Source organism: Corapipo altera, unplaced genomic scaffold (genome assembly GCF_003945725.1).
Source record: "Corapipo altera isolate COAL_440 unplaced genomic scaffold, ASM394572v1 55, whole genome shotgun sequence".
In the NCBI taxonomy this organism is placed as follows: domain Eukaryota; kingdom Metazoa; phylum Chordata; class Aves; order Passeriformes; family Pipridae; genus Corapipo; species Corapipo altera.
In genome coordinates this window covers 17,092,917-17,106,327 of record NW_020884882.1, presented here as the reverse complement: position 1 = coordinate 17,106,327, position 13,411 = coordinate 17,092,917, and the positions used below count along the sequence as shown (strand labels likewise).

Genomic DNA, 13,411 nt, shown 5'->3' with positions numbered 1-13,411 from the left:
AACCCCTTATTGATCCCCTGAGCTCCTGCCCTGGCACAGCAACCCCTGCTCGGCTCAGGAGCCGCCTGGTATCGACTCTACCTCCAGCCCTGACTCCTGTAATTGCTTCAACAGCTCTGCGAGCTCACTTGGCCTCTGATAAGATCCCCACACATCCAGGGAGAATTTAAAAGAGTTTTGTTGTCAAAAACAATTACACTAGGAGTGCAAAAGCTGCATTTCATCCCTGCAGTCCCTCTCAAACGTCCGGGTGATCCAAGGCAGGGGCTGGGCAGGAGGAGGAGCTGGGACACCCTGTCCTGTCCTAAGCCCAAACCCCCCCTGAGCCTTCAGCTGGGGATGGTTCTGAGCACTGGGAGCTCAGAGTTGGACAGGATGTGACCCCTCTGCTTCATAGGGACTCCTCTGTGCAGTTCATGGAATGGTTTGGGTTGGAAGGGACCTAAAAAATCATCCAGTGCCACCCCTGCCATGGGCAGGGACACCTTCCACTAGCCCAGGTTGCTCCAAGCCCTGTCCCACCTGGCCTTGGACACTTCCAGGGATCCAGGGGCAGCCACAGCTTCTCTGGGCAACCTGTGCCAGGGCCTCCCCACCCTCACAGGGAAGGATTCCTTCCCAATATCCCCTCTAAATCTCCCCTCCTTCTGCTTAAAGCCTGTTAGTGCCTTTCTACAGAATCCACACTAAAAGAAGGATCTGTATGAGCAAAGCCATGGCACAGTTCCAGTCCCCAGTACTGTGTCCTGATCCTCAAAGGTCATATATCCCATATTTTGGGATATATACAATGTATAGGAAAACACAAACCCCCCCTCCTGACACACAACCCCCTGAAACCTGGACAATCCCCAGGGATGGAACAGGAGCTCTGTGGCCACTGCAGCAGATCCAAGGAAACTCCAAAGGACTGTGAAACATGGGAGGGACAATCACATTCCACATCCCCCAGAAATCCACTTGCTGCATTACCAAACTAAGCCTATAAACCACAACTGACCTATAAATCATAACCAGCCATGTGTTCTCCCAGTTTTTGGATACTGGACAAAGAAACTGGTTAAAAAGGTCTGGAATCACCTTTTTCCCCATGGCAGCTTCCATACACCTCATGTTTTATCTCCATCCTGTAGCACAGACTCTGGTATCTGGCCTTCCTCACACCTTCCTGCCTCCCTCCACCTGCTGCAAATGCTACTGCTCAATTTATTTGCCTTCTATGAATTACCTGCAGCACATTTTGAGTTCTTTTCTTGTTGTTGGAGGTGTTATTCTCTATCCTGAACAAGGCAGGTGTTTTCAATATGCTTTCTACCAAACAACATTATGCTTGTATTTATTGATAAAATAAAATAAATCCACACAACGAAAACCACAGTGTTATGTATAACACCATTCCTCAGTTTAAAAGATTGTGCTGCATGAGATTTTCAGCAGGTGCAATTTCCATTTCAGCCCAGGCCTCTGTGGCTAAGCTACAGCACAATATTTTCCAGAGGAAATATCTGACAGGAAATCACTAACAATCACCAAAAAGCACAACCCCCACTCAAAAAAGGGAGATGGAAAAGAAAGCAAAGCACAAAAGCTATTGCAGCTCCATCTCTTGCAGGGCAGGAGGGGAAGCCCCAGGAGCACAGGCACTGGAGTTTGGCACCATGTGCTGGGCCAGGAGCTGAGGGTTCCAGTGCCATGGGAGCTGGACAGACCCACAGGGACAGACACAGGGACTGCACCCAAGGACATCCCAGTGCCCCCTGCCCAGGGAGGATCACTCCTGTTTGCCAGACAAGACAGGGCAGCTCCCAGCCCAAGGAGCTGAGCACAGCCCTGGTAGCACAGGCAGCCAGGGGACACTGCTGTCCCTTGTCCCCAGTGTCCCCCCAGCTCTGGGCAGGGGCACCCTGGGCTGGGGCACAGCCTTTGCCCCAGACCTCCTCTGTGCTCTAGAGCAAATCAAGTTCATCATCATCTCCCCTCTGTACTATGGCAATTTGCGCATGAATCTGCTGCTTTCCCAGTCCAGGGTAACTCAGCCCTGCAAGCACAGGGAAACCTGAAGCTTTTGCTCCCAACGGCTTTGAATGCCGGCAGCAGCCTTGGGAATTCTTTGTGTTTTCTTATCAGCCCCTTACATCTTTGCAGACAACAGTTTAAAGCCCTTCATGTGGGTCACCTGCAGGCCCCACTGCCAGGCAGGGAGCCCAAAAGCTGCTCCACACTCCCTGTGTCAGACCCAGGTCACAAACAGACCCCACTGTGGTTAAAGCTGTTTCTGCTGCTTCTTATCTCTCCCTTGGCAGGGAGAGCAGAGCTATTTGAAGTGTTTGTAAGCCTTGGCAGACCTCCTTTCCAGCTGAAATTAATTCCCTTTGGGGATGCAATGGCTGCATGGAAAGCTCATTGCAGAGGTGAGACGACACACAGAAACCTCTCTATAACCTCTGTCTCCTCCTGGGTGAGCCTGGGTGATCCCCTCTTCCAGCAAACTTCCTTCTGAGTGATCTCCTTTTCCACTGAGGGACAAAACTGAGGCCAAAACAACTGCAAATCTGTACAACCAATCTCCCAAACTGGAAAGAACAAAGCACTGGTGCAGGACCTTCCTATGGAAGAGACTTGGAGCCAAAGCACAGACCTGCCTGGGTGACACCACTGTCTTCCTGCAGCTTCCCCTCAACAGCCTGTGAGTTCAACAACTGCAAATGTGGAAATTCTACCCCAGCTCAATGTGAGGTGTGTTAGCTGGGACCTGACATTTGCTCACTCATTAAAGGGACACAAGAATTCCCTCCACAGTGCTGAGCTCGCCTGAGTTTTGTGTTCAAGAACAAATGCTGAGTGAAGATAGAGGCAAGAAAAGAAACAAGAAGCCAAAGCTCTTTCCTGCACAGGGAAGTGTGGGTTCAGGGATTGGGGATCACAGACAGCATGCTACAACACCCTTGCCCAGTCTGGGCTGTAAATGTGCCCTGGGGCTGCTGTTTGTGACACAGAGCACTCATCAGGCTGTGCACTCCCTCAGGGCCCAACTCCAGAGGCACAGGAGTCTTCTGAGTATTTTTTGAGAGTTTTCTTGCTTACATCTGGTATTCAAAACGATTGAGTTAGGAGATGCCTCTTTCTGGATAATATGACAGCTAATTCCCACTTATCTTACTGAAAGGATACAATTGAAATGGATGCGACAATAAAACTAATGGCTAATGTGATTGTTATTGATCATTTGCCAGTTTATAAATGAATGGCCCACGAGCTAGGTGGGGAAGGAAAACAGTGCCATATATTGCCTGTGTCTCGGGAATGAGCTGGCTGGAGAGCTCATCTGGAAATCCACGTAAAGCTGAACATCAGCACGTCCTTAGAACCACAGTGAGTCCTGAATATCAGGTCTGTTCACTCTCACCTACCTTTTCAGCTGACTGGGCAGTGCCAAAAAATATTGGAATGAAGGCAAGCCATACTATACAGGTAGTGTACATAGTGAATCCAATGGGTTTGGCTTCATTAAAATTCTCTGGGACACCCCGAGTCTTGATGGCATACACAGTGCACGTCACCATTAGCAGAATGCTATAACCCAAGGAACAAATGATTTGTAGATCCGTAATGTCACATTTGAGAACTCCTCTGGCCTGATCGGGGTTCATAGTTTTCTGCTCATCATAATCTATGATGATGTTGGGCGGGTCAACCGCAAACCAAACAAAGACCCCCAGGAGCTGCACCGATATGAGGCTGGAGGTGATGGCCAGCTGGGACGTGGGGCTGATCAGCCTGGGCGCCGTCACCGACTTCTTGCCCTGCTCGAAGATGCGGTAGATGCGGTTGGTCTTGGTCAGCAGGGCCGCGTAGCTGATGCACATGCCCAGCCCCAGGAAGATCCTGCGGAAGGAGCACACGGCCACGTCGGGCTTGGCGATCATCAGGAAGGTGATGATGTAGCACAGGAAGATGCCGGTCAGCAGGACGTAGCTGAGCTCGCGGCCCGAGGCGCGCACGATGGGCGTGTCGTTGTACCTGATGAAGGTGGCCATGACGAAGATGGTGGCGATGATGCCCAGCATGGCCAGGAAGACGGGGATGACGGCCCAGGGCGAGTGCCACTCCAGCTTGATGATGGGGATGGAGCGGCAGCCCGTGCGGTTCTCGTTGGGCCGCTCGTTGTAGGAGCAGAGCAGGCAGGTCACCTCGTCCGCCTGGTACTGGTACCCGTCGCACAGCTCGCAGTGCCAGCAGCAGGGCATCCCCTTCACCATCTTCTTCCTCTCGCCGGGCTTGCAGGGCAGGCTGCACACCGAGGGCGGCACCTCCCGCACGCCCCCGCCCCACTGCATCTCCTCCACCTGCAGCACAGGGAACAGAAACACACCCTCAGTCAGGTGGCACTGCCACAGACCCCGGGGGGAACCACAGCAAGGAGGACTAAGGGGGAACCCCCATGGGAAAAACCCCACTGGATAAACTCTTTAGGCTGTGGACGCCTGGAAAGACTGCAGGAACTGCACACACGGGTGTCTTTGCAAGGGACTCTGAGGCACAATAGTGTTTGCTGCCTCCATTTTTCATTTTTGTTAGTGGTTAATTCTGGTGGAATGACACACAACATCAGATAAAACTGCAGAGTGAAAACCTCTTGTTTGTGACAACTAATAAGAACACTGCAGTGCTCGAGGGAAGGCAGGACTCACATTCACAAATGCTTTCCACGAAACCTGGCACTTCTTACCGAGACCAAAACAGAGATCTCCTTCCTGGAACTGTTGCTGACCAGGTGAATATTTTAAATAAGGTGGAAATGTGTTTTATACAGGGCATGGGATCAGTGGGAACATGACAAGGTCTGCAGTATGAACCAGGTAAGAAATATGAAGGACAGAGAAAATGGTCACCAATGAAAACTGCAATAATTAGATAATATTTCATTTCAAAGTCACATTCAGCTTTTGAAATACCACACATGCTTCTGGGAATGCAAATGATAAATGATTATATTAAATGTAGGGAAAGTCTCACTTGTTCTGCAGTCTGGAGAATCCTGAACTCCAAAGTATGTGACAAAGGTTCCCAAGTACTGTGGAAAATTAGACTCACAAATCATTTCAAATTATGTCAGACTAAAGCCACTCACCAGGTTCCAGGAACAAGGGGGGCTCAGCATTGGAGCCCCCATGAAACAGTCCAGACTGGAACTCCTGGGAAGGTCCTGGCATTGCCAGCACCAGCTACCAACTCAGCTGCCCAGCAGCATTCCAGTGGCTCTACCAGCTGCTCTGTGTGTGTGTGTGTCTTTTCCAAACGTAAAACCTGATCCCCTGGGACAGATGTGAATAAGTGTTATTAAAAACAAAATTTCAGCTATTTCTCTTTAGGTCACTTAAATGCTGACAAGCTCCACTATTTTCCCTATAAGTAAAGAATTCTAGAATGTGTTTCTTGAATCAGCTGCCTTGATTATCCATGTCCACAGGAAGACTGGGGTTTGCAAGGCTTAAATTGAAGGATTAAGTTGAACTTTCCTAATTTAATTCAAAACAGATCCTGTATCATCCTAATTTCATACATGTGAAAACCCAAACCCTGCAGTCACACACTGCTCAAACACTGGAGAGCCAAGAGTCTCTCTGTGAAGGCTGTAAAATAATCCCTCCATAACGGATATTCCAGAGCTCTGCCACTGCCTGGGAAACTTCATTAACCTTCAATACCCTGGAAAAGAGAAAGATCCATGAACCCTCCTTTCATGCTGTGCTGAGCTGAAGGTGTGCAGCTCGCAGAAGGCAAAGGAATGCTGATGATAAAGGGAAATGACTCATTTAATTGCACTGGTAAATTGTACTTTGGTCTTTCTGGAAGTGGAAGGAGCCAGGAAATCCATTTCCATGCCTGACTCCATCACTGCTCCAACACAATGGTAACAGCCCCTACAGAGCTGGAGCTGAGTTCCTGGGCTGTGGGAATGCCCTGTAGGAGAGCTGGAGAACTGGCACGTGCCCACATCCCTGACTCCCTGCAGAGGCACAGGTGGTGTCACTGCAGAGACCCAAAGAGATGGTGAGGAAAGAGAACCAGGGGTGGGAACTCTAACCCCTAAAGCAGGTGGGAAAAGTTTATGGCAATTCATTAAGAAACCACCTGATTGACCCTCTGCTGCTCCCTCTTCTCAATCCCTGAATTGTGTTTTGACCTTTTCCAAGGTGGACTGAGACAGGGGAACTACGACTTACCTGGGTGTTTATACCTAGGGAGTGAGTCACTGACCCAGTCCAGAGCCTCCATTTTCTGTCATAACTATTACCCACAGAGGTTGTTTGATGCCCTTTCTGCAGCAGACATCGATATGAAATGAGAACATCATCCCAGCTGCTCAGATTTTGACCCAGTCTGCAGCAAGGAAATGATTTTCACAATTTTCCACATGTTAATATCTTCAGAACCACAGACTGATTAATGTGTTATCACATCCCTGCTTCCCCTTATGGCTACAAAAGGATGAATTTCCATATTCTCAGACATATTCCACGGCATTGCTGGGACCTGGGACAGCCTAAAGGTGCTTTATTCTGCACAGATACTGTGTGTAGAGAGATAAATACAAGATGGGGTAAAAGTGTGGAGAGTCCTTTTTCTGGCCTCCTGGAGAGACACCACGAGAACTCATCACTGGCCTCGGAATGATTTGCAGAGTTCTGCTGTTTCTGGTGAGAAAAGTAATGACGCAAAGTGCCTGTGAGGGAATGTGCTGGGCACCAGCACCTGCACAGGAGGTAAGAACCTCAGTCAAACCAGAGGCACTTTCCCCACTCAGAAAAGCATAATTTTGAAAGAAAATTTGTCCTTAAGTGCCACATCTACACATCTTTTTAATACCTCCACGGATGATCTGAAAATGCTCATCACAGTCTACAAAGCAGGAAGCAAACAATTTCATAAAGCATGAGAAAGTACTCTTGCAATTAATAAAAAAATTGGGTTTTTTATGTAGAACCTTCCATTTCAGTCCTATGTCAAACTGACACACAGAGGATAAGGGAATTTATTTTTCCCAAGCCAACAGCACTTCCAGAGGCAGCCAGACACCCTGTACTCACAGTGAGCCAACAATTCCACATCTTGAGCTCAGCACTGGACCCAGTCAGTGCTGGGGGACACAAGGAGCTCCTCTCCATGGCAATTCTGCTGAATTTGGGAAGGATGCAAAACCTAAACTGCACCAGATGCTGTAGAGATGTCTAATGTCTTGGAAAATCACATATTTGCCCATCGCCTGCTTATTGACATGTCAAGTGGCACATCTTCAACAGCATCATGAGCAGGCCATGACAGTTCATGCACTGCTGGATTGATCCGATAAATGGGGGAAAAAACCTCTAAACCACAACAGGTTCATTGTAGGACATTCAATAGAGCTGATGAAAACAGAACTTGGAAGCTGGCCGTGCTCCAGGGATCCAGCAGGGCACTGTGGGGCAGTGGGGCACCGTGGTCGGCCCTGCCAGCACAGTGTGCAGGAGAAAACCCCAAACCAGAACCAGGAAAGAAGCAAACAAACAAACAACTGAAAAACCCAAAAGAAGAGCAAAAACTCCCTCCCCCACCATGGGGCAATGCAGCAGCACCTGGGCCAGGGGTTAACTCTCCTTCTTCCCCAAGCTCTCCCAACTCCTGCGAATGGCCCAGTTCCTAAACGCCTCGAGCCAGAGGGATGGGATCCATTTCCAATATAAATTCTCATTATGTTCACTACAGAACAAACATTAACCAGAAATGCTTAGTCTGTCTCATAAGGCCTAATGTAATTGTTCATTTTAATGAATAAAGTAACTCAATAGAAGTGCATAATTCAAATGTCGCTGCTGTTCTTCCCAGCGCCACAAACATTCCCGTAATAAGCCATTTGTTCTGAACTTAATTGTTTCATGCAATGTTTGATTAAAACAAAAAACAGTACAAAAATAATTACATTAGTGGTAATTAACCTACTTGGGGAAGAAAATAGCCACGTTCCCTGATATGACTTTCCTACCAACGGTGCCATTAATCTCACGGACACATCAGGACACAAGGCAGAGGATTGGGCTCGGATTTATTGCCACCCTCCAGACTCCAGCTCCTAACTCAGCAGTTCAAACATTTGTGTACATTCCCCTTCGCAGGCAGCAATATTTGCATGACTTAGCTCTTAGGCTCAGCTATTAATGTCTTGTAATTAGTTTTTAAATCCAGGGGTTTACCATGATAATGGTTTTAAGCTAAGAATATGTCAATAACACATCGTCAGCAGAGCCTTCAGCAAAATATCAACTGCAATCCCTTCAGGAGATAATGGGGATGATAAACCAGAGAGGATGCAAAGCTGCTCCAGTGGCTGCCCTGGGCTTGGGGAATGAGGTGTTTGCCCTCATCCCGTGACTCACTTCATTTCCCTGTCTGCAGGACTGACAGGAAAGCCCTGAGACAGCACAGAGCCTGCAGGGTGGGGGAGGCAAAAAATCCCCACTTTTGGCTAAACCTGATCCACAGCTGCTGCCAGAGCAGCTCTGCTGGGACAGGGATGCTGTGGCATATCCTGGGCACCCTATTCCTCACAGAGCATCCCAATCCATCCCTGTGCTCTGCAGCTCACCCTGCCTCACCACAGCTATTCTTCCTCCCTACTTCCAGTGCTGTTCCATGGGAACTCTACACTGGTGAGATGGAGCATCAGTCCAGCACTGCCTCCCAACCCCACAGAGGAGGCCCCTGCAATGTATCTTCCTTATAAATTGAAGTTAAACAGCCTTACATGTATTTTGTCCTGGTTTCTCCTGCTGCTGCCTGTCTAGTTTCTGTCCTCATGGCACAGCAGCCGCAGAGCCTTGTCCCTAAACACACACCAAACAAGCAAATTGCAACTTTCTAGTTGAAAATAACGGAAACTCGTCACTTCTCAAAGGCTTTCAGCAAAAAACCCTATTTAACACATTAGTTAATTATGGTTGCAAACTTCAACTAATCCCATCACTTTTGTTCCCAGACTACAACTCCCTTTTGGTGACCTCACAGTAAGCAGTTCTTAACCCTCATTTATTTCTGTCATTCCTTTCTACTCTTACTTTGCCTTTCATTTAATATTTCTCATCATTTTTTACCAACTTCACCTGCTTTACACCAGCAGCAAGTTCCACTGAGCACTTATAATACCCTCTTTAATGAGATCCAAGGGCTATTTGTTCTACAGTAAAGCAAGGACATTTCTAGCACAACACTGATATAGAGAAAGATGCTTAATCCACAATTTTTGCAAAAATGCTTATTATCTTACATTTCTGTTGACACACAATAAAACTGAAAATTAATTATTTTAATGCTTTTGTATCTGCCTACAGCTTCGTGTTGTCTCCTCACTAATGGAAGAGGATGGACCATGCATCTTCAGTATTCATCCTGCAACCCCTGCATAATATTTTCTAATTAAAAAATAGCATGTGCTTCCAAATACCATACAATTCTTGTCTCTTTAAATTGATAGGTTAGAGCAAAACTATCTTCGGAAAGCAGAGCTTACCCAAGGCCATTTTGTATCCTGTGGTGGCTTAGAATGAGAGAAAATCTGAATCATCACAGAATCCCAGAATGGTTTGGGTTGGGAGGGACCTTAAAGCCCATCCAGTGCCACCCCCTGCCATGGGCAGGGACACCTTCCACCAGCCCAGGTTGCTCCAAGCCCCGTCCAACCTGGCCTTGGACACTTGCAGGGATGGGGCAGCCACAGCTTCTCTGGGCAACAGAGGGATTTGTTGAGCAGGATGATGAGAAACCCCCAGTCCCAAGTCTCAAAGCCCATAAACCATAGCTCAGCTCAAGGGCAAAGTGATGGCTCAGCCCTTCAGCAGCCAAAATCAACTGTTCAAATGCTTGTTTCTAACAGGTTCATAACCCTCCACAGCTGGCAAGTTTAAGTCATAAATCACAGGCCTGGATGACAATGGCACATCTAGAAATAAATCCAGGAATTCTGATCTTTCACCTGAAAACTCCTTTCATGAGTCATTTTTCATGACACAGCCATGAGACAACCTTACCAAATGTTTGAGGAAAGGATTGGCCCTTTATCTTTGTTTATCTCTCTTATGAGCCAGCAACTTCTTATTTTTCCTGTTATTTATGGCTGTGAAAAAGTTCTGCCAAATCCAACACACAACTTCCAAAGTGGAAAGGGCATGAGGGGAGAGGAGCCAAACAGAGGGTGGAGTTTGGACAGAATTTATCTCTGGGTGCCTGCCAACTCCAAATGCTTTCATTTATTTATCCTGCTAATTCCCAGGCTCATTCCAAGACCAGTATTTTCTAGTCACGTTATTTGGTCCCAATTTTCCCTTTTTCCAGCACCAGCATCAATGGGTCAGTAATTTCCTCCTCACGACTCGCGGGCAGAGCCACACGTGGGTCAGGGGGGAGAGGAAAGAAACACAGAATTCTGAGGGGAGCTCAGTACCCAGCTCCTTTCGGCCCTAATTAGATTGCTGCAGTGATATTAATAATATTACCAGTATTAAATTATCCTGCTCGGGTTATGCTCAGTCAGCTGGGCCCTGAAAGAACTGTGGATGTACACAGAAAATTAGGGGACTTTAATTGCCCCACACCTGGGGCCAGGATTCCATCAATGCCATGGCACCTCCTGCTGGGCTGGAGGGTGGGGCTGGTCCTGGCCAGGGTTGGTGCTCCCAGAGCTGCTGAGGCCCCTGACCCATGGGCACAGCAGCCCATGGATCTGCAGACAGACAGAGGCACAGCAGACAGACAGAGGGAATGGAGAAACCCAGCACTGAGGGCCTTCCCCTCCCATCAAGCGGAAGAAGGACTGGAGCTGGTATCTTATTCCCTCCAGGTGAGTACCTGAAATATTTCACTGCAAGACACTCCCAGGTGAGTAACTACCTTCCAGTGCAGGGAATTTTCTCCCCATGAACAGGGTGAGACATTCAGAAAAATCCTGGAGAGCATCCTGGTTTGCTGCCCCTGCCAGGGCACAGGTGGCAGTGGGGATGGGTGGGATGGGGAGGGAGGACCAGCAGTGGAGCTCCCGTGCCCTGGGTGAACTCAACCTTAGGGACCAGGGGTCGAGGAGAAAAGCCAGAAACACCTTCTCCAGCTGTATTTTTGGGAGAAAAAGGACGAGATCTGGTCTTGCAAAGGGAGGTTTAAGCCTGCACCACCCTTCACCAGCCAGTTAAAGGACAGACACTGCTAAAATGGGATAAAATATCGAGTTCCACTTCCCACTGGGAACCAGCTGCTCAGATGCTGCTGTTAATGGTCAAACCCAGCTCCCCCCACCATTAAAGGTGCAGTTAACAAGTAAACAAGGTTGTTTCATGGGAATCATTTATGCAGCACTTTCACATAAAATGTACATTTTGAGTTTAGTGAAAAAGAAAATAAAGCAGGAAAACAAAGCAAATAAAGCCTTTCCCTCAAGTTTTTTGGAGCAGACTAAAGACGCTGTACAGCTGTTTATTTGGGGCCATTATTGCCCATCATGTGAATGATTGGCTGGAGACACATTAAATTCCATGTTATACTCTGATATTATAGTCCTGCCACAAGCCACGGTGATTTTCTTCAGAAATCAGTATTCAGGGACATTTAAATAGTGATTATTTTTGACCCACTCAGTACATGTTCTCTGTCAGAACCTTTCTGCTTTGCTTAAAGGTTGGAAACTCCAAGAGCTGTTCACGTGGGCCTCACGTGTGCAGAGCTTTCAATCACCCTTTGTGGGGTTTCTTTCTCCTCTGTAAAGCAAACAGGAACAATCTGATAAAATTATCATCATTTCCACTCTGCTACCCTTGGCACTGGCATCTGTATGGGACCAAAATTTCATTTTGCAAAACACAGCTGGATTTTGTTTAGGGTCTACAGAAACAGCTTTAAGCCAAGAGTTCCCATAGCTGCTCATACAATGCAATAAAGGAGTTCACATGCAGGTTTGATACATAAAAATGGAGACAAATCAAAGCTTTGGCTGCTGTTAATATTCACAAGACTCTTGGCATGACTAGAAGGTGCCAGCCTACACCTGCCAAGGATCTGCCAGTAAAATCTGAGGCAGGTAAAGTCCCAAAGCTTGTAATCCTGCTCGGTGCTCCCACTGCCAGGTTTGGCACGAGGAAATCATTCCTCACTCCCCTGAATGGAAGTCACTCTGTATTTCATTCGTCCTCTGCATACAAAATAAAACTTATTTGCTCTTTGTGCGAGGATGCAACGTGGATTTGCATAGAATCAAAGAATCCCAGAATGGTTTGGGTTGGAAGGGACCTCAAAGCCCATCCAGTGCCACCCCTGCCATGGGCAGGGACACCTTCCACCAGCCCAGGTTGCTCCAAGCCCTGTCCAACCTGGCCTTGAACACTTCCAGGGATCCAGGGGCAGCCACAGCTTCTCTGGGCAACCTGTGCCACGGCCTCACCACCCTCCCAGGGAAGAATAATATCTAAGTTAGAGCTGGAAGGTCTTGCTGGAGGAGCTGAGGAACCAGCCCTGCATGTCCACACGGTGCAAACCCGTGTCCTGGGGGAGCTGCCCCGCAGTCCCCAGCACTCTCTGCTGCATCCCAACATCTGGGAGGAGAATGCCAGGCACTCACCTCTCACAGAGACAGGGATAGTCCACAAACACCTTCTCCCACACCACACAAACCACAGGAGGACATAAAAAAGGATGAGAAAGGAGATGTCAAAGAAAGGAACAGCACAAGCATCTCAGGGCTGTCCTTGTGGCCTCGCCAGACATGAACCTTCAGGCTGCTGAGCACTGCTCCAGGAGAAAGGGCTACACTTGCAAAGGAAAAGGCAAAAATGTGTCTGATCTAGAGGCATCAATCCTGATACTTCCTGGATTCTCCCTCTTCCACCCAGAGCCCTGGCTTGCCCTTCTCCACCCTGATAACCACAGGTCCCCACACACCTTCAGCCTGCCAGTCACAGACAAACAGAGACAGTATTTCCCATCAAACTTCCTTTGCCAGGGCAAGGATGAGACACCAACACTGAAGCTGTTTTTTATGCCCTCTCCATGCCGTGGGGACGATCCCCAGCAGGAAGCAGCCCCTCATTTGGGACGGGGGTGCCTGGTCAGGGCTGACCCAGGCTGGGGCTTTACCACAGCAGTTATGGGGGCCCTACTGGGCTGAGACAAGGGGCAAGAAGGATGGAAACATTTGTCAAAAACACAGCTAAAGAGCACAGTGGATCTAACTGGAAGCCTGAGTTTCCCACCGGACTACCTGGCAGGCATTTGTGACGTGCCCAGTGCTCAGGTATCTGTGATGTGCCCAGTGCTCAGGTATCTGTGATGTGCCCAGTGCTCAGGTATCTGTGATGTGCCCAGTGCTCAGGTATCTGTGATGTGCCCAGTGCTC

The 13,411-nt window shown here is 48.3% G+C and overlaps 1 protein-coding gene across 6 annotated transcripts in view; it reads right to left on the bottom strand.

Annotated features, from left to right (window-relative positions):
- The window catches only part of GRM7 (glutamate metabotropic receptor 7), a 139,938-nt gene that overhangs the window by 41,442 nt on the left and 85,085 nt on the right, over nucleotides 1–13,411 (bottom strand). For all 6 annotated transcript variants that reach the window (XM_027640729.1, XM_027640725.1, XM_027640726.1 and 3 more), the window contains exon 7: nucleotides 3,411–4,346. In XM_027640729.1, the coding sequence (XP_027496530.1) occupies nucleotides 3,411–4,346 (936 nt within the window). The remainder of the gene's footprint in view (nucleotides 1–3,410; nucleotides 4,347–13,411) is intronic.